The sequence below is a fragment of the Podarcis cretensis genome (genome assembly GCF_951804945.1).
Source record: "Podarcis cretensis genome assembly, chromosome: 4".
Lineage (NCBI taxonomy): Eukaryota > Metazoa > Chordata > Lepidosauria > Squamata > Lacertidae > Podarcis > Podarcis cretensis.
The window spans coordinates 60,370,305-60,390,540 of NC_137173.1; the positions used below are offsets into that span (position 1 = coordinate 60,370,305).

Consider the following 20,236-nt stretch of genomic DNA (forward strand, 5'->3'; position numbering starts at 1 on the left):
GTAGAGCTTGAAGTTTGGAAGCACTCCAGGGTCGGATTTAGGTTTGATGAGGCCCTAAGCTACTGAAGGCAATGGGGCCTTTTATATGTCCAGCTGTCCTTTGTCAACAACAAATTATCGCTGTTTTTTGTGGAGTGTGGTAATTTATGGACCTAATAGGTATCTAAAGCCACATATAGAAATGTGCAAACCAGTGATATTTTAGGGAACAGGCTAGCAGGTGGGGCCCATTATTTACATCATAGGAGCCTACGCAACACAAAACACTGTTGCTGTATGTAGGTTTTATTTTGTTTGTTTTTATCTTATATTTTAGAAATGTACATCCAGGTTTTTTTCCTTTAAATTTTTTTGGAGCCTCCAAGAGCATGGGGCCCTAAGCTATAGCTTGTTTAGCTTATACGTAAATCCAGCACTGAAGCACTCCCAGGTTAATTAAGAAATGCTGTGTATCACTGATGAAACTGCAGTCGACGCATTTTCAAGCACTAAAACTGATTTCTAAGAAAGGTCATGTGAGTACACAGAAAGTTACATCTACGTTGAGGAAGAAAGATACACATTCACTCTGCACATATCTGTGCATGTGTCTGCACAGCCTTCCTGGTCTCCCACCTATCTTTCCTTGGCACTTGTAGTTTTTCTTGGTCTGCCTCTATCCTTTGGGCCTGCCCCCATCTCTCTCAGCTGCTAATCTATTAGTATGTCACATGTAGCTAAAACAGTCTTGCCTTAAGTGTTTTTATGTCTTGGCCTAGACAGAAGGTAGCTTAGGGAGACGATTTAGGTTTTAAAATGTGAATTCCTAAGTTCACAAGTTTCTTATGTATAGACAAACCCCTAATTCATAGCTGTATGCCATGAGCTTCTAATGAACCCTTCCGGACACAGACCAGTTGATAAGTGGTATAGCTTTTCCATGAAAAGGAACAGAAGACACTTGCCTCTTCTAGGATGTGAACTTGGCTTTTTCAGAAACAAATCCACTATTGGATCCATTATTGTGTATATTGTCAGGCTTAATTTGAACAGCACAAAACAAAACTGAAATTAAAATCAGGTGCAAAAATACCTTTTAAATTATCGGGGGGGGGGGGGGTTCTTTAAAAATAATAATTACTGCCACTTTAAATAGCTGCATAAGGAGAAGGAACTGATTCAGGCACCACCCCTGAACTTCTACAGCTAGCCAAGTATTTCTCTCAGTCACTAAATAAATATACAATCGGTTAGTCATAAAACAAAATAAAGGTGTGTTATGCAGAAGCAGGGTTTTCTTAAGCTCCTTTTTCCGGCCTTAGCTAGATGTTACACGTGAAAATCTGGATTGTCTTTTACTTGTTTTTAAGAGAAAAGTATTTTTGGAGTGAAGGGATTTGAAGTCACAGGGAGTGCTCACCCCTTTTTTCAGCTGTTGTCCCTAGTAGCTTTTCTCTCTGCAAAATGCATGCTTTCCATCTGGGGTGGGGGCGGGGAGTGGAGGAATTCCTGTGAATTGTGCTACTACCAACTTGACTCAGAAGCCTAGATAGAAACTTGGCAAGCAGTCTTACTGTATCATGACCATATAAAGAAAATGTCAGTCCCTAGAGGATTACGAATATCAGGCTTTAGTTTTGAAGGCCTCTGACTTTCAATTTCTTTCTCAACTTTTTTCTCTTAAACTTGTTAAACAGGGCTGACTACTTCACTGAGACCAGCATTATTGGAAGCAGTTTTTCTTGCCAAGAGTATGTTGAACAAGAAGAGAGAGCTCAGGGATTTGGCAACCTTGCAGAGATTGCATCAGCTGATGCATAGGTATGGAGGATGGGCAGGAGGGAGGAGACAGTTCCTATGATATCCTTGGCCTGAACAGAGTTTTGTCATCGCTTTCTGCACAGTAATTTTTATTCAGAACCTGAAGCAAAAAAATGAGCATTGTGACATACCCAGGGGTCCTAATGAAAGAGTCCTTGCTGCTCTCTGTACCTTGGTACCTTCTAGGGTCAGAAGGAAGTCCATTGCAGCTGGGCATCTAAGGGCAATAGTCAAGGAAACAGTAACACAATGACTTTCAGCTGTGCAGTGTAAATTGCTTGCCCTCTCCTCCCCACCCCCTGTACCCTCCAAATCTGGTCTGGGTTTCCCCCTGCCCCCAACCCTCCAAAACAGATTTAAGGAACTTGTGGGGAAAGGGGAGGGCAGGGAAGTTGCACTGCACAGCTAAAAGTCATTGTGGTAGCGTAGCTGTCCACTGTGCTTCATCTTTGTCACAGGAATTAAATCCACAAACAATAGGCATATGATGGAATACCTTGGCAGATAACAACAAATGAGTGGTGCAACCCTTAGCCACTAAAACTGGTGGAAGAGTTGAGAGCTAGTGTAGGCTGAAAGACTGAGCAGAGAACCATTCCTGGTTCAAAGCACATCTCTGCCCTGATCTCACTCGGCAGCTTTATCTCTCAGCCTCAGCTCCCCATCTGCAATATGTAGACAAAGCTTTTGGCCTGCCCTTTACAGGGATGTTCTGTAAAACAAATTGCTGCAATAATGTGCATGAAGTGTTTTGAACACTCTGAAAAACATCATATATAACAAATGAGTGGAAGGAGAACTCAAGCAAGTGGTATAATCAACAGCCACTAAAATTAATGGAAGAGGTGGGAGGTAGTGTAGCCTAGTAGCTAAGAGACCGAGCTGTCAATTATCACTGGTTCAAAGTTTGTCATGACCTCACTAGGCATCTGTAGGCAAATCATTCTCTCTCAGCTTTAGCTCCTCATCTGCAATGTGGGGATAACATTTCTTATCTACTCTTACATGGATGGGTAGAAGTTGCTGCAATACTGCATGCTAAGAGCTTTGAACACTTTCAAAATTGCTACATAAATACTCATTGTCATTTTCTTTAAGAGGGTTTGGATCCACATTCAGGCTTTGTGTGAAAGGGGTGAAAACCACCGGTTAGAATCATAGAACTTGCGTACCTAATACCTATGTTTTGTCTATGAAAATAAACATTGAATAGACATAAAACAATTGGGGGGGGGGACGAGAATTTTAACAATTCATTAATGCATAAGCTTTCATGGGTCACAGTCTACTTCATCATATGAGTGTAATCCTAAATCGGCAAGTTTCTGTCCATACTTGTGAGGTGTGGGGGCAGGGAAATAAAATACAAAAAGAACAGACAGTGATGATTATCTAACAGCAAATTTGTTACAGTGACTACTTAGCAAAACTGAGTTGGTGATTACAAACATAGGGATTTAATTGCTAATTGCTTTACAGCATATTTCTAGTTTGGATGGTTGCTGTTCACTTTACTTTCAGAATATGGTACTTAAGATACCCACAAATGTACGAAAATGTAACCTGCAAATAGCTAAACAAAACATGTTCCCCACTTTGTTAAAACACAAATATGTGTTGGGGGAGTTCAATAAACACTCACGTGGCATTTTGCAATATAATTTTCCACATATCCTCCAGACTCTTCCTGCTATGCATCATGAGATTTTTGATTTGCAGATATCCAAGTGGTTCAAAATATTCAAAGGATTTAATCTCAAGTTTGTTCACATGCCAGTCACAGGTTTGCTAAGCAACATTGAAGACTCAGCATCCCAGTTCCTAGGTAATCAATCCAACATTATCATTTTAGCCATGGGAATAACTTGCAGGTATCCTCCCTGGAATACATTATATATTGTAAAAATTTCTAGCTGAAATCTGCCCTCCTTACTATTCCAGTCTGGCTTCAAGGCTGGTCTTGGCACTGAAACTGTCCTGATTGCCCTTGTTGATGACATTTGGGAGAGAGATGGTGGTTAATGTGACACTGCTCTGTCTCCTCAGCTGCTTTTAACACTGTTGACTCCGTATCCTTCTGGAGCATCTCGGAGAGGTTGGGGTTGAGGGCACTGTGCTTCTGTGGTTCTGCTCCAGAAAGCAGTCGTGGGAGTTGTCCTGTGGTGTCCCACAGGGTTCTGTCTTGTCCTCCATGCTATTTAACATCTATGTGAAGCCTCTGAGAGCAGTCATCAGGAGATCTGGAGTGAAGCGCCCTCAGTATGCAGATGACATCCATCTCTCTCTCTCTCCATTCCATGTTAACTGGGAGAGGCTTGAGGTGTTAGACCTGTGCTTGAGGGATAGTGGGATGGATGTGAGCCAGTAAACTGAAGCTGAATAATGAAAAGAAAGAGGTGTTGTTATGTCTCCCATCTGGAAGGTGGGAAGAAGGCCTACCCTGGATGGGGTTGTACTCCCCTGGAAGGAACAGGTCCACAGCTTGGTGATGCTGCTGGATTCAGCACTGTCACTGGAGGCTCAGGTGGCCTTCAGGGCTAGGAGTACAGTGGTACCTCGGGTTATGAACTTAATTTGTTCCAGAGGTCTGTTCTTAACCTGAAACTGTTCTTAACCTGAAGCACCACTTTAGCTAATGGGGCCTCCCGCTGCTGCCGCCACGCAATTTCTGTTCTCATCCTGAAGCAAAGTTCTTAACCCAAGGTACTATTTCTGAGTCAGCGGAATCTGTAACCTGAAATGTCTGTAACCTGAGGTACCACTGTACCTGTTTCCAGCTGTTGCTGGTTCACCAGCTTACTACTGCTTTTGGACAGAAATGACTTGGCCACTGTACTCAATGCTTTGCTAACTTCCAGAATGGATTGTTGCAATGCACTCTACATGGGGCTGTCCTTGAAGACAACTCAGAAACTTCAACTGGTCCAAAATGCAGCAGCCAGATTACTGGCTGGAGATCCATTAAAATCTTACATTAAAATCCCTGCTTAAGGTACTCATGATACTGTTCAAAGACCTAAACAACTCAGGCCCCAAATGCGTGAGAGACTGCCTCCTTCCCTACAGATCCCCTCAGATGGTAAGATCAGCAGATGGGGCCCTATTGATTGTCCCACTGCCCTCAGAAGCTCAGGGGGGTGGGGGTGGCAAAAGGACATTTTCTGGGGCAGCTCCTAAGTTGTAGAACTCTCTGCCCACCCTCTACCGAAGTACATCTGGCATCTTCATTGTACAGCTTTTGGTGAATGCTGAAGACATACCATTTTACCCTGGCTTTTGACTCTGCTAAAACTCCCATTCAGCCACAAGGCATAACCCTACATCAGAATTGTTGTGAAGATGCCGCCCAGAGCTCTTTCAAGGAAAGATGTGTTAATGTAATAAATAAACACATATCTATATACCTATTCTGTCATTTCAGCTCTCTGAATTATCAGTGCATGCTGGAAATTCTTCTGCTCTTCCTGCGGCTCATTCTTCACTCAAAGCTATAATCCTCTCCTTGTGATATGATAATCTTTTCAACGACACTATTATATTGCCACAACTAAGGATGAGGATTTGAAGGACAAGCAAACCTGTTGCTCAAGGTTGCTTTCATATCTTGCTAACACTTCAAAAGCCACTAGAACTGTGGTTCCCAAAATGTTTCTCCCATGGACCACTTGAAAATTGCTCCTGGTTTTGGCAGACCACTTAATGATTCTTTTACAGCAAGTGTTATGTTTTGTGGTAGATACTGTATGTTTTTAATGGTGTTTTATTGACTGCTTTATGTTATTGTATTCCATAGAATTGTAATGATAATACAACAAAATACATACAAGGAATTAAAAAATCAATTAAAAGTAAATATGAATATTGAAATCAGACAAACCACCTGAATGGACCACAGCTTGAGGACCTTTGCATTGGAATGCACTTTTGCCAGAAAGTTCATAATTATCTTCTACGCATTGACAAATTGTGATTATTATGCATCTACATCATAAATAGGGTAATAGTGAACTCAGCTGCCTGAAGGTCTGCAGCAACAGGCTTGAGGGAACCCAAAGGTTTACAAAATTACAAAAACCCAAAAATCCAAACAGGAGGAATGCAAAAAAAGGCACCTTCACTGTTCTATTTTCAGTGCTTGCTTGAATTTTTTGTTTAATCAAGCCTATTAAGCCATGTAGCTGTTGTTTTAATCTCTTTTATTGTTAGTTTTAATTATTTTAAAATGTTTTTAATTGTTTTTAACATTTTTTATTGATGATTTGAAAATTTCTTGTAAACCGCTGTAACCGTGAAGGCTCGCAAATGCAAATATCTTTAAGTGGGAACTAGGCTTTAAGAGTGCACATCATCAGATCCTCAAATCACTGGGCGATGCCATTACAGTGGTACCTCGGGTTACATACGCTTCAGGTTACATATGCTTCAGGTTACAGACTCCGCTAACCCAGAAATATTACCTTGGGTTAAGAACTTTGCTTCAGGATGAGAACAGAAATCGTGCAGCGGAGGCGCAGCAGCAGCAGGAGGCCCCATTAGCTAAAGTGGTGCTTCAGGTTAAGAACAGTTTCAGATTAAGAACAGACCTCCAGAACGAATTAAGTTCTTAACCCGAGGTACCACTGTACATTTGAACTGACTTCCGAATTTAAAAAATTTACCCTTCCTAATCAAATGTGTAATTTTTTTGCAGCTGCATTGACCTTCTCAGTTGCAATGGTATGATGAGACCCAAATGCAACTAGAGCCAGATAAATGTTTTGCAACCTATTTGTTTTCACTTGACTTGCAGCGTATTTCTCATTTGCCACATTGTCTCTGAATGCCTTAAAGCAGAGCTTCCAAACTTTTCAAGTTGTTGACACACTTTTTGGATATAGGAATTCAGTTTTGTATCATTTTGCGACACAGTAATTCAGTTTTACTAGCAAAGTTTTACTAGTGGTTAAACTAACCCTTTCCAGCCCCAGGAGCAGCACGGGGAGTGCTTGTGCAACACACCTACACACTGCAGTTGACACACTAATGTGTTGCGACACACAGTTTGGAAAGCTCTGCCTTAAAGAAACTTGAGCCTCCAGCAATTTCTCTGGGCAAGGCCTAACCATGTATAATCAGTTTGCATTTCCCTACTACAAGAGTAGCTAGCCACCAATTTGAACATGCACCAAAACCCCTTTTAATGTCCTCAGCACAGGTGTGTAAATAACATGGGGAACCTCATGAGTATCGTTCAATTGGCATTGTGTTCTCCCATGTAATGAACAAATCAAATCAGTAGGGTCACATGAGCAGCTACAAGTAGCTGGTGACAGTGTCCTTTGTGGTCATTGTCAGTTTCAGAAAGTGTAAGCCAGGCATCCCCAAATGCTGTTTTGGGACTACAATTCCCATCATCCATGACCACTGGTCCTGTTAGCTAGTGATGATGGGAGATGTAGTCCCCCCAACAGCTGGAGGGCCAAGTTTGGGGGTGCCTGGCATAAGCCATCTACAGTACACAATGCCATTTTCCTCACAAATCAAGCATTTTGAAGAACACACAACTCACTATGGGAAAATGCATCTGGAAGAGCAGGCTTTATAAAAGGATACTATGCTGGTGAATCATTAATCTGAAATGGTAAACTGATGCCTCAGCTCAGTTATCTATTGACTCTGGATGCTGGAAGTCTAATTGACTGGGGAAGGAGGGAATTTAGGAAGAAGTATAATATGAAGATGTAACAAGATAGCTTGCACCTATGATACCTCTCTACAATACCAGAAACCTGGTTGAGCTTCATAGGGTGTCAAAGATGTGACTGACACCATCCAGATTGCTAGACTGCCTAACCTTGCCTATCCAGCTCCTACTAACACAACCCATATTTATGGTGTGGAAAGTAAGGATAGAATTTTTTTCTCCCTCTTTCATAATACTAGAACCTGAGGCCATCTAGCTGAGTGTTGTAAGATTCAAGGCATGCAAAATATATTACTCCTCCATGCAGCTCTTGGATAAACTATGGAGCTCACTCCCAAAGGAGCCACTGGTCATAAACATGGATGGCTCTAAAAGAGGATCAGACACAGCCACACCATATATTTAAAACACTTGGCTTCCCCCAAAGACTCTTGGGAAATATACAGTGGTACCTCGGGTTACATACGCTTCAGGTTACATACGCTTCAGCTTACAGACTCTGCTAACCCAGAAATAGTGTTTCAGGTTAACTTTGCTTCAGGATGAAAACAGAAATCATGCTCCGACTGCGCAGCAGGAGGCCCCATTAGCTAAAGTGGTGCTTCAGGTTAAGAACAGTTTCAGGTTAGGAACGGACCTCCAGAACGAATTAAGTACTTAACCCGAGGTACCACTGTAGTTCACTCCTACACAAAACTACAACTCCCAGCCCCCTTAGCAAGATACAGTTTTCAGGATTCTTTCAGGGAAGCTATGTGCTTTAAGTGCATGATGCAGATGTGACATTTGATAGACGATAAGGCTACCAATGTCCACCTGACATAAGGGCTATATGCTGTCACAGGCAGTATGCCTCTGAATACCACTTGGTGGTAATCACAAATGTCCACTGCTATCACACTTGGGTCTTGCTGTCTTGCTTGTGTACTTCCCATAAACATCTGGCTGGCCACTCTGATGTGTTGGACTAGATGGGCCTTTTGTTTGATTCAGCAGAGCTCTTACATTTTTTATACTCCATTTCAAATAGCCAAGTTTACAGATTGGCTAACCCTACTTGCGAAGTGTGTACAGTTCATTTTCCAGTCACATACTGGGGAAGATCAAGATATGGAATGTCTGTCTGTCTGCCTTCATATTTCCCTTCACGCATGCTAGACATTTGTGGCGTGGAAGACCAACATTGTCCTGCATCCAACATTGTCCTGCATCGATTGGCTCTTTAAAAAACCACACATTTTAACATCCCTTTTGATGTCTTGTCAGCATTCATTGTTCCAACTTGGCTGAGATGTGGATGCCTTTTGCCAATAGTTACTTACTTCCTCTATAAAATGGAAGTGTGAAAAGTCTCCCAGAAAGCTCCATTCACTCTTTCACTAGTCAGGTCTGCTTCCTGATGCCTGGATGAAGCATGTGGTTTGTCTGAAGCTGCCCAGTTTCACTGAGTCTTTGCAACAGGTTGAAACAAAAAGAACAGTATGGGTCTGTTGGACCCTGCCTGTTGTTTAATCTTCTCCAGGCAACGTAGCAAAGCATTTGGCAAAATACTGCAGTTTTTCTGTAAATGCTATTCCTAATTGCATCTTCTCTATAGCAAACCTCTCATTTAATCCGAAGCTTGACTAATTGGCTATTTGTTTACACCCATATTCTTATGAATCAAACTTACCAAGAGCATTTGCTTAGGAACTTTCTTTTAAAAGGGCTGCCAACACGCCAGGTATTTTTCCCTAGCAGAACAAGCCTAACTATGTCTATTCAGAAGTATTTGCTGTTGACTTCAATTAGACTTTTTACCAAGTAATGGATGAGGATTAGGATTAGGATTAGGATTGCAACTATACAATGTAGTAACATGTTCTATCAGTGCAATGATTTCTGCTTGCGCAGTGGAGATTTCCCTCTCTCCTCCACCTATGCATCCCCTAAATCTGTTATTGGGTTTTCTATAGAGCAGATTTGGGGAGGTCCAAAACACATGTGAATGGGGGAGGGAAGAAATCCTTGCACTGACAAAATGCGTTAGTTGGAAACTGCCCTAAGTGTATTAAATTCTGGCTTTTGAAGCATAAGACTACAGTGGCAGCAAATGTTGATCATTATTGGCAGTAGTCTAAACCACTGGCCAAGATAAGGTAGGTTTTTATTCTGAAGTAAAGACAACAGGAAATTAAAAAGCAAGTAACTAGGTTGACAAAATCATCAGAAGGCCAGGGGAAATTTTTTTTTATTTTTTTTTACAGGATGTAGCAAGCAGCAAGCTGAGTAGCCAGCAGGGAGGGGGCCTGTTACAACTGAAGGCAGCTTAGAAAAATGTAAATATGGAAACTCCTGATAAAGTAAAGTATCTCTGTTTCATCTCTAGCCAGTGTTGGAATGTTTCATGAGATCTAACTTCAGTGAGAAATATCTACTATGCTATTAGTGATGCAATTACTAGTTGAACCCATTAATAACAATGTTAGCATGGTATGCAGATAAGTATCCTAATGAACTAAAAGCACTTTCTTTGACTTCTTAAAAATGATTCAGGTAGAAAAGAATGCAATGGCATCATGGCTGACATTCAGCAAACTACACACCTCACATATCTAGCTTAGGGAGAGGGACAACAGTTTGATGGTAAACATGGTCTACATACAGGAGGTATCCCAGGTAATGGGAAAGACCTCTGCTTTTGACCCAGGAGAGCACTGCCTGTCAGAGCAGACAATGCTGAACAAAATGGAGAAATAGTCTAGCCTGCCAAGAAGCGGCTCCCCATGTTCCTTTGATATTTTCCTCGCAATGCATTCCCATCCATGTCTACTCCCAGGTCTCATTAAGTTCAGAGGACTTACTGTTGGAAAACAGTAGAGAGTTGAAGACTAAGTTAAGAATTCCCAGGAACTGAACTAACTCCAGATTTGGGGATGCTCTCAACAAAGTGCCCTCTGAGGGTCAACTTCCATGTCAGTGCTTCCCAACCAGGCCAGTGCTACTTGAGACCAGTGGCAGATGACTATGACCTACCATTTCTAATTCCCCACAATGTCCTGGAACTTCTAAAGTAACTGTGTCAGGGCATTGTGGGAAATATAAATAGGTTGTCATTATAACTTCCCACAGTGCTCCAATGCATGGTGGGAAATTTTAAATAGCCTGCTGACCAGCATAGAGTACCCAAAACAGGTGATAGTTGGCCCTGCTCAATCCCTAACTGTTCAAGGTTGCTGAGGGTAGTGTAAAAAAAACCAAAAAGCCAAGTCTGCATTGTTGCTGACAGGATTATTAAAGTACATGTTGACTTTAAAAAAGCAAAGTTGAAGACATATTAAAATAAAAGTGAATTCCATAAAAACTGTTAAAATCTTGGTTTGACTATAATATTAATTAAAAACTTAAAATTGTATGAATTTTAAAAATAGAGTAAGGCCATCCATTCCACCTCTGGTGGCTGCCATCACATCTAAAAGGCTTAATAGTGACATTTTTCCCAGTTATAAAGTCAAAGAAAAAATTCTGCACTTGTCTACTCAAAATTAAGCACCATTGATTGTATTGGGATAAATTCTGGACGAGGAGACATAGGATTGTGATTTCAGTTTAAGCCATTTTATTATAAGAGACACAATATTTTTTAAAACCATTTTAAGAGCAATTATATCATTTTTACTCACGTAAGAGTGCTTAGTTTCAGCAGGATTATGTACCTTTTCTATTTTTCCACTTCCCACAAAGATATAGCCCAGAACGGCCAGAAATGCTTTTGCATTAGCATATTATTGTAAAAAAGTTGAAACAAAGCCCAAAGGAATTTTCAGATCTGAATCTATAAAATGCATCCGCATCTTTAAAGGGTTTACATCATTATATGGCATTTTTTGTTTTAAAAGCTTTAAATGGTATTGCTGAAATGACCAAACAACTACTCTGTTGTTAAAAGTAGGTTTAAGAGGTCTCCAGATTAGGCTGGGTGCATATGAATATAACCACAATGCACTGTATGTATATGTTCTGAAAAAATAGGAAAACACTGGTTCAGACTCCAAGATAGCATACCTGGATTTAAACTAGAAAATACCACACAGAATGAAGCTGTTGATTCCAAGAACAGTCTAGAAGCATCCATGTCACAACATAAATAACTTGCAGTTAAATCTGATTAGTAGTTACCAAGTCTTAAGGTACTTAAATAACTAGGTTTAAAAGATCAACCTGCATCCATATAAATATCTTGCACTCACTGTAGGTGTTGACTTGTAAAGGCAACTTGAAGAAGAGCTAAGAGAACATGGTTTCCACTTGTTGAGGTTCTTTTAAATTAACTATATGTTGCTTTGAAAGGCAACTCCCTGAGATGGATAGTTAACTTGCACTGTCGGGCAATCTATCTCTCACTGAAGTCCATGAGAAAACTGTCTCTGGTTTTAAAAGGGCTCAGTTCAATATACAGTGGGCACAGTGCCCATGCATAGCAGGGCATAATAGAGCTCTGAGTTCATACCCTCTTGAGTGAGAGGATGGCCTGGAAGCAAAGCAGGTCTGGATGTAGTTACTGAATGGATGGCAGAGATCCTAAGAACCCCTTGTATGACATTTGTGTTCCAGGATATAAATGTACAAAATAAGTATGGGCCTGTCCCTGTGCACCACAGGGGGAGAGTGGGGAATACAGGCCTGTCATCCCTGTAGTGAACTAGATCAAGCCCCCCACCCCTCCAAAAAAGATAATGTCAAGAATCGCTTCATATACAGTTTGTGTGTTGCAAAATAGATGTTAGCATTAAATTCTAGTAGAGGCACAGCATAAAAACCAGTGAAGTCCATCTTAGTCAATATATTTGCTTATTTATTTTAGAATATACTCTACATCTGAATAAAAAAAGTTTTAAATAAATCTTCAATGCATGTACAACAATGAGACCCTTTTATCTTTCCATTGAAATAGGGGTGCACATTAGTTAACTGGTTCCATCCTCTGCAACTGAGTATAAATAAGTACTTAAGTAACACAATTGCAGCCTCATATAGACCAGTTCAATGTAATGTGGAAAGGTAAGTAACTTTACTTAAAGGAGAACAATAACTGTTCACCTCGCTTGTAAAAAAAAAAAGTTTAATTAATAGTAATGAATGTACATCCTTGTGCGTTGGTAAAAAATAAGATGCCTGCAGATCTAGGAGCATGCAAAGAGAATTCTTAAGACTTTATATACATATATATTAACGTTACAAAAGTAGTGCAAACATGAAAGAAGTGATGCAGTCGCCACTACTATTGCCGCCACCACACATGTGCGTGCACACACAGTTTTCCAGTGATTACAAACACACTCTTTCAGTAACTGGCCTGGGCCACTGTACATCATTCCGAGTCCTCAGAATCTGGAAATATTATACTCGACTACCTGGTTATGCCTGCTACACCAGGCAGAGATTCATCACCCCGCCTCCATGGATGTTCAGCGTTGCCAACAGTAAAACCCCACTAGGATATGCCTAGCAAGAAAGCCAGTCCCTTCCACCCTCATTCTTCTTCCCTAGACACATACAATTTTACATCTGCTGTGATGCTCGCCACTGGCCCCTGAAATGCTCCTTCTCTGCTCCAATTACAAAGCCACATAAGAGCATTTGCTTCTCTCCCACTCAGCACACACAAACACACACACGTTCTTCCCTAGCCCTTTACAAACTCAAACGTCCTCTGACTTTCTCACCCCGGCAGGCAAGCAGGCAGGCAAGGCAGGCTGGCTGCATCCTCCCCTCCCTGGCTCAGTGTCCCCAGTTATTGCCTCCGATCTCCTGCTTGTACCGGTTGGTGAGCACGTTGGCCTTGCGCGTCAGTTTGGAAAGCACCGTGTGCAGTCCGCTCAAGTGGTAGTGAAACTGCTTCTCCAGGTCCTCCTCCACCTCCTCGTCCTCGGGGAGCCCTCGGCTAATGTCCACGGCGCCAGGGCCCCCGTTCAGCTTGTCCTTCTTCCGGCTCGCGGCCTCCTCGCTCGCTTGCTGCAGCACGCCCCACTCGATGTCGTTGCGGATGGACTTGAGCAGCACGTAGTGGCTGTACATGTCTCTGCAGGAGCAGTAGGCGCCGCCGTTGGGGGTCAGCGAGGCCTCCCGCTCCCCGCCGCCCGCGTCCAGCTCCTCCAGCAAGAGGGGCACGTCCCGCAGCAGGCTGGGCACCATCACCGTCTGGTCCATGTTGTTGACGGCCCCGATGAAGCGGTTCATGGCGTTGAAGAGCGAGTGCTTTTGGCTGTACGACTCGCAGATCTGCATCATCCTGGCGGCTGGCGGAGGCGCGGCAGGGCAAGGCGGGCTGCTGCTGTCGCAGGAGGAAGAGGGCGCCGAGCAAGACTTCGGGGAGCAGGCGAGGCCCGAGTTTAAAAAGCCGCCAAACTGATGAAAAGTTGCTGCTTTCCTTTCCCGCCTTTGGTTTCCTTTCTCAGAGAAAAAAAGCGAGCGTGCCGGCTCTTTCTCCCCCTGGCGCGAGGTATCTCTTTGCCAAGGACGAAGCCGTCTTTCCGCCCAGCTTCCCAGTTCAGTTGCCGGCTGGAAGCAAGAAAGCCTCTGCTGCAAGGAGTGGCTGCGAAAGAGAACAAAAGATGGCGATTAGGACCAGCCCCGTGCCTTGCCCCAAACCCTCAGCAGCAGCAAGCCTCCCTCCGCTTCCCGCCCAGCTCCAAGCCTTTCTTTATGCCCCAGCCTCTTCTGACCCCAAGCTTGCTTTGTGTTCCGTCCCCCACCTTCTTAACGTTTAGAGCTGCGTTCAAACCCAGATCTTATTCCATCCAGGAGAGAAAATGGGATGTGGGCGAGGAAACCACTTGAATAAGCGTCTCCCTGCCCCCACCCGCCCGCCAGATCCCATCAATGCAAGTACTTCCGCGGCTCTAGATCTCCGTTCTAAAAAACCGCTGAGCTAATGGAAAGTGCTTCTGAGCAGAAGCAAAGAGCCTGAAAAAATGCCGTCTGCCCTCGGTAGAGTTGCCAATAGGCTCCCATCCGGAGAAGCTGGAAACTCGGCATCCTCTTGCCTCGTTTGTTTCCGTTGCAGACCCCTTTCCCGCCAGACCCACCCCAGCTGCTTGCATACCGACACAGGCGAGCCGGCAAGAGGAAGCCGACCGCGGCTCACTCCGGGTTTCCTCCCGCCTAAAGAGAACTGCCTTCCAGTCCCCCCAGGCAAAAGAAAAAAGACTGAGCTGGACCGAGCCCCCTTCCCCGCCCCGTCGACCTGACCCAGCCCCAGAAACAAGGCACCCAAGGCCGCACAGCTGTTCGCCTGCAAGCCGCCGGCAAATGAACAAAGCCAAGCCGAGGTGCGTAGAGCAGCGCGCCGCCGCCTCCCCACTCACTCACCGGGCTCGGAGCGGCGACTCACACTGGCTGCGTCTGGCCGGCTCTGCGAGCGTCCCAGTGTCTCGCTTCTAGCTCTGCTCCCATGCTCTGAGCCAGTCGTATTTATAGCGTGTATGTTAAAACGAGGTGTTTCCAAGGGCCACCCCCTTGCAGTGAAGCGGGGCGGAGGAGGCGTCTCAGTCCGAGTGACCACATGTAACACCGGGGACGAGGCGGCGGCGGCTCCGCCTCTCTCCCGGCGGCACCCAGGAGGGAGGGAGGGAGGGAGGGAGCTGCGCGTACCCGGCGACTGCTAGTGGCAGCCGGGGGAAGGGAAATGGTCGAGCATAGCTCCACACCCCACGAGGAGACCAAAGGAAAAGGCAGCTCCGAGAGGAGGCCCAGCTCGTATCTGGGGCGAAGGGGGCTCCTCCGCCAGTAGTGGAGAAGCGGTGCTAGGCATTGGCGCCGATATGGGGCGAGATCATGCTCGAAGTCAGCGACAGAGTGATCTCCCCCGAAATCAATCACATGATGCGGGGCGCACACACTATTTGAACGGCAATGCCCATCAACTGGCGGGGCAGCCCCCTCAAATATTTTATTGGGGGGCCAAAGGGATCTCACGCCCTAGGAATTGGCTCCTATGATGCAGCAGATGACACTGTGCAGGTTGCAGTAGTAGGGGGGGGCAGGTGGGGGCAGGAGTGACAGGGTAGTACAGTGGTACCTCTGGTTACGTACTTAATTCGTTCTGGAGGTCCGTTCTTAACCTGAAACTGTTCTTAACCTGAAGCACCACTTCAGCTAATGGGGCCTCCTGCTGCTGCCGCGCCGCCACCGCGCGATTTCTGTTCTCATCCTGAAGCAAAGTTCTTAACCCGAGGTACTATTTCTGGGTTAGCGGAGTCTGTAACCTAAAGCGTATGTAACCCGGGGTAGCACTGTACTTCTTTTGCCTCAAGTGGTGAAATAGGAAGTGCCCCGCCACATATCCACCCCTGGCACAGAAGCACGCCACCAACTCTATGGGGGGCATATGTGAGGACAGGGCTGAGTGCCCCCCAATCTTGAGGGGCCAGGCTGTGGCAGCAGCAAATCTCATTTGGCTTCCCTGTGGTGGCAGAGGGCCCCACCAGGCCTCCATGCAGTGGCAGAGGGGAGAAGTTGGCAAAACAAAGCAGGGGTGGCTTTTACGGGTTTCACCCTGTCCTCTTAGGTCTCTGCTTCCTCTTAAGGCAGTATCCTAGCTGGTGCTGGCATGAAAGTAAAAGGTAGCTGGTGGATTAGGAAAGTCGTATCAGTGCCAGATTAAACCCTGTGGAGGCCCCTAGGCAGGATAAAATTGAACTAAGAAAGTTTGATTGTAATGTTATTTTAAGATCATATCAATATTATTTTGTTCCGTTGTCATGGGGTGTGGGGCCCATAGGCCAGTGCCTACTTTGCCCATTTGGTAATCCAGCACTGATTCATATGCGCACTCTCAACCCGGTCAGCTGTAGCCTCAGGCGGTGAATGCCCCCAAGATGCACCCCCACAGATGCCCTGCCTACTTCTTCCAAGATGTCGCATTATTTTGAGTGAGAACTCATCTCAAATGAGTGCTGATGGCAGTGCTGCTTCTCTGCCAGGAGTGGGTATGTGGCAGGGTGTACTGTGTGGGTGGCGGTGGCAGCAGCAGGTATGGCGGCACTGGTGGTGGTGGCAGCAACAGCAGTAGCGGGGTGGCACTTCCTTTTTCACCACTTGAGGCACCATGCTTAGCACTCCTGCACCACCTACTCTGCTGCTGTGACTGGCTGTGTCCCCCAGTGATGGAGAAGTGGTGCCAGAAATCACCAGTTTTTGGGGAGATCACCCTGATTTCTGGCATTTTCTCGCCTGAAATTGGCACTGATGCTGGCAGCAGTACTCCACCTCATAGCTGGGTCTGCCCCAGTGGAGCATGCCATCAAGCCCAGCAGAGTGACGATGACTTTGGAGTAGTGAGAGGCCATTACTGCACCAGACTGAGCCCCAAACACCTCTCGTTTCAGAAGTAAAGATGTCCTTTAATCCCAGACAAAAGGCCAGCTTGCTGTTCCTGCACAATTTCCTATCACAGAAAAGGAGTCTCCAGAAACAGAATTCAGTTTATTTTTCTTTCCTGGGATCAATCCAGATAAGAGGCAGGGAAATACTGAGCAGTCAGTGGGCGGTTTTGTTTGTTTGTTTTGTTTCATTCTTAATGGAAATGTGGAGACAGCTCTGAGGAGCCACTTAACCCTTTCTAGGCTGGAGCAATGGGGGGGGGGCAGCCGACTGGGGACATCCCTAGGGACCAACTGCTTTTTTTGTTTGAGTTTCTAACTTTAGTCTAACAAGACTCTCTCTCCCCCCACCCCAGTCTCAGGAAAGCTCTGACCCTTTCCCACTGAGCCATTTGCTGTATCAAAATAATCCCCAGCTGCTTCCATCTCCCAGAGGAAATATTTGGGGTGAAAGAGTACAAAATGCACCAACATTGACTTTTCATCCTCACCTTACCCCAGACAAGAAAATATGAAAGAAGTCTCTGGTTGCTTCTAGGCAGGGCTTTGTTTATTTCATCTCTTATCTGTTCTTCAAGGTAAGGTCACAGGGTGGCTTACAATAGAAAAAAACAAGTGCAAATTCCCCTATATTCTTATAGTCCAGGGATGAGGAATGGGAGCCCCCACCCTTGTTTTTGGAGTTAGCATAACTAATAGCCTTGGGTGATGGGAGTTGTAGTCCAGCAGCACCTGAAGGGCCACAACTTCCCCATCCCAGTTTTGTTTCTTGCAGGTCCAGCAGCTTTAAATACCCCCCATCAACCCTGATATAGACTTATGCAGATTATAGGGAGCAGAGAATTTTTATTAAACACAGACTACTCAGGTTTTCCATGGCAAGAAATATCGGTTGCAGTCAGTTAGCAGACCGTAGGGGTGTGGAGAGAGATGTACATTTTCTCATACATCCATATTTACTTGGAAGCAAGCCCCACTTAGTTCAGTGGGACTTAATACTCTTTGGGAAACGTGCATGAATGCAAAGTTACTTCTCGAGCCCAGATAGAAGAAACGATACAATACAAACACCCCGGGGTTGTTGTTGTTTTTGGGTCGTCATTCTGCCTATAAAAGGAAGGTTTGTAACGTCCCCACCCCAATCTGGAAAAAAATGGCGAGCAAATTTCGTCCGATCCCTTTCTCACCCACGGTTGGGGGTTGAAATTGTGCTTTTAGTTTCTATTTGTATCTTATTGGCGGCCTAACTTGGCTTCTTATTTCACATTTGGCAGGGCTGCCAAGTACATCTGCCTCGACTTTCTACGACGGGAAGATCCCGGCAAGCCTGAATCATGTACAACTGGGCGTGCACTCGGTAGTTTTCCAAGCCTCGGCTGCGTGAACACCACCCTCGGCCAAACTGGACACGCAGGTCCCGCGTGCTCCCCAGCGCAGCAGCAAAAACAAGCTGCACACACGCGGCGCGCCGTCTGGAAGCCCCGTCGGAAGGACAAAAAAGGAGACGGGAGCAGTGCGAAGCTGACACGGATCTGCGCGCGACACCGCGAGGGGTAAAGGAGGACACTCGAGCACGAGCGCGCGCGCGGCCTCCCGGAGCCGACTCCCGCTCAAGTCCGAGAGCTAGCGGCCTGCCGGGATCACCCCACAGCCTCACCTCCAGCCTCAGCCAATCGGCTCTCGTCCTGCCTGTCATACTCCGTCCTCATATGCTAATAAGCAAGGCTCGGCGAGGCCCAATCAGAAACAACGCTCGCATTCTCTTTCTGCTCCAGCGCCCGTGGCAACAAAGGAGTGGCAGCTGAAAGAGCAGCATGAGGGTCTCGTGGCGGGGAGGAGAAGGGAATGGTAGCTGAGTGTTGCCCTGGCAACCTATAAACCACAATAAGCCAAGGCACCGGGACATAATGGGCCCTTATTTCCCGCACACTCTTACCGCGCTTCCTCTGTAAGAAAGGAATGGGAATAAACCTCTTATATTACTTACAGCCTCCTAGACTCATTTCATCATTATACACCCTCACATAAATCAATACCCACAAAAATACAGCTGGCATAAATGCTGGCTTACCTTATCTAAAGCAGAGTCAGTGCATCTGCAAATGTAAACTATTATGGTGGGAACAGTTGCTGTAGGCGTAAATTATCCGATGGGAAGTTCTCCTGCGCAAGCCCCATTGAAATAAATGGGAACTGCTGGTATATGTTCGTGCATTGTGTATTCGTTTGTTATAAGTCCCTTCCAGGGCTGATTTTATTAGTTCGTTCATAGGCATTTATAACTTGGCCTTCACCATGGAATCCCAAGGTGGGTTACACACAACCCAATACAATTAAACCATGCAATGCATATATATTAAATTGTATTATTACCATTACTAGTGCTGTTATTTCATTATAACAGGGCTTGAGTAAAGAAACTTCCCAGTGCGGTATGCCCTTTTATTTGTGCCCATTTTCTTCCAGGAGGGGGGTATTGTAGATTTTGTGTAGTAAGTCTAATAGAAAAAATAATAAACTGGAAAAAGCAGGGAAAGAATTCAATGGTAAATCACAAGAGAATTCAGTTGGAATTGTGCAGTGACACACAGTTGAGAGTAAACAATACATCTTTAGCAGCAAATTGCCAGAAGTTGTAAGAAATCTTTCAACACATGAAAAATGTTAGGTCATACTACTGACACAGAAGAGGGAACATCATATTCTGGCTGTGTTTTCTTCTATGTAATGACTGTTTAAAAATTACTATACTAGTATAAATATTTTTTATTTTCTCCCCCTAGCTGCCTACTAGACACCCACCCACACCCATGAAGTTTTCTTAACTATATATATATATATATATATAGTTTGCAACAAATGTAGCAAAATAGGTACAGATGTAATATATAGCTTCATTATATGTATGTGATGGTTTATGAAAATCAGCATAGAGGCTTAGAGAGGGAAACAGTCAGGACTTTATTTTGTCTAATTCCATATATCCTGTTAATTTCTTCCCCTAAGCAGCACATAGCTTAAATCTGCACATCATCAAAAGGGACTTGAATTTGGTTAATTTCCTAATTCTGAAAAAGAACAAAAGTTGCAAACATATGTTTCTGATATGAAAATCAGCACGTACAAAGATTTTGTGGAGGCTCTGATGCCCGCTTGCTGCCCTCCTATAGTTGTGCAAAGAGTAATCTGTGTCCCAGTGTCAACATTCTTTACCATTCATTTATCTTTTAACAGCAGTTCTTTGGGGAAAGCAGTGAGGAAGCTCACGTATTCATTACCAGATGAAGCATGGCATTCCCCAGAGATTGTTTTTAGAGGGAAGACTTTGAAGCGTGATGTTTTGTTAATGACTAAAGCGCAGGTACTGAAGGATATACTGAAGGCCTGTCTG

The 20,236-nt window shown here is 44.6% G+C and overlaps 1 protein-coding gene and 1 long non-coding RNA gene across 3 annotated transcripts; one reads left to right on the forward strand and one right to left on the reverse strand.

Annotated features, from left to right (window-relative positions):
• Positions 1–12,296: 12,296 nt before the first annotated feature.
• On the reverse strand, positions 12,297–15,014 carry MID1IP1 (MID1 interacting protein 1). Of its 2 annotated transcripts, none has more exons than XM_079974541.1 (2): positions 14,834–15,014; positions 12,297–14,057 (listed from the first exon to the last, which is right to left on the reverse strand). In XM_079974541.1, the coding sequence occupies exon 2, from the start codon at positions 13,751–13,753 to the stop codon at positions 13,244–13,246; it is 510 nt and encodes a 169-aa protein (XP_079830667.1). In that variant the 5' UTR covers positions 13,754–14,057; positions 14,834–15,014; the 3' UTR covers positions 12,297–13,243. The 2 variants fall into 2 exon arrangements, with proteins under 2 accessions (XP_079830667.1, XP_079830668.1); XM_079974542.1 differs by lacking the exon at positions 14,834–15,014 and adding an exon at positions 14,568–14,679.
• Positions 14,656–19,045, forward strand: LOC307215346. Its single transcript, XR_013838470.1, has 2 exons — positions 14,656–14,793; positions 18,120–19,045. It is a non-coding gene; the product is annotated as an uncharacterized lncRNA (long non-coding RNA).
• Positions 19,046–20,236: the final 1,191 nt, after the last annotated feature.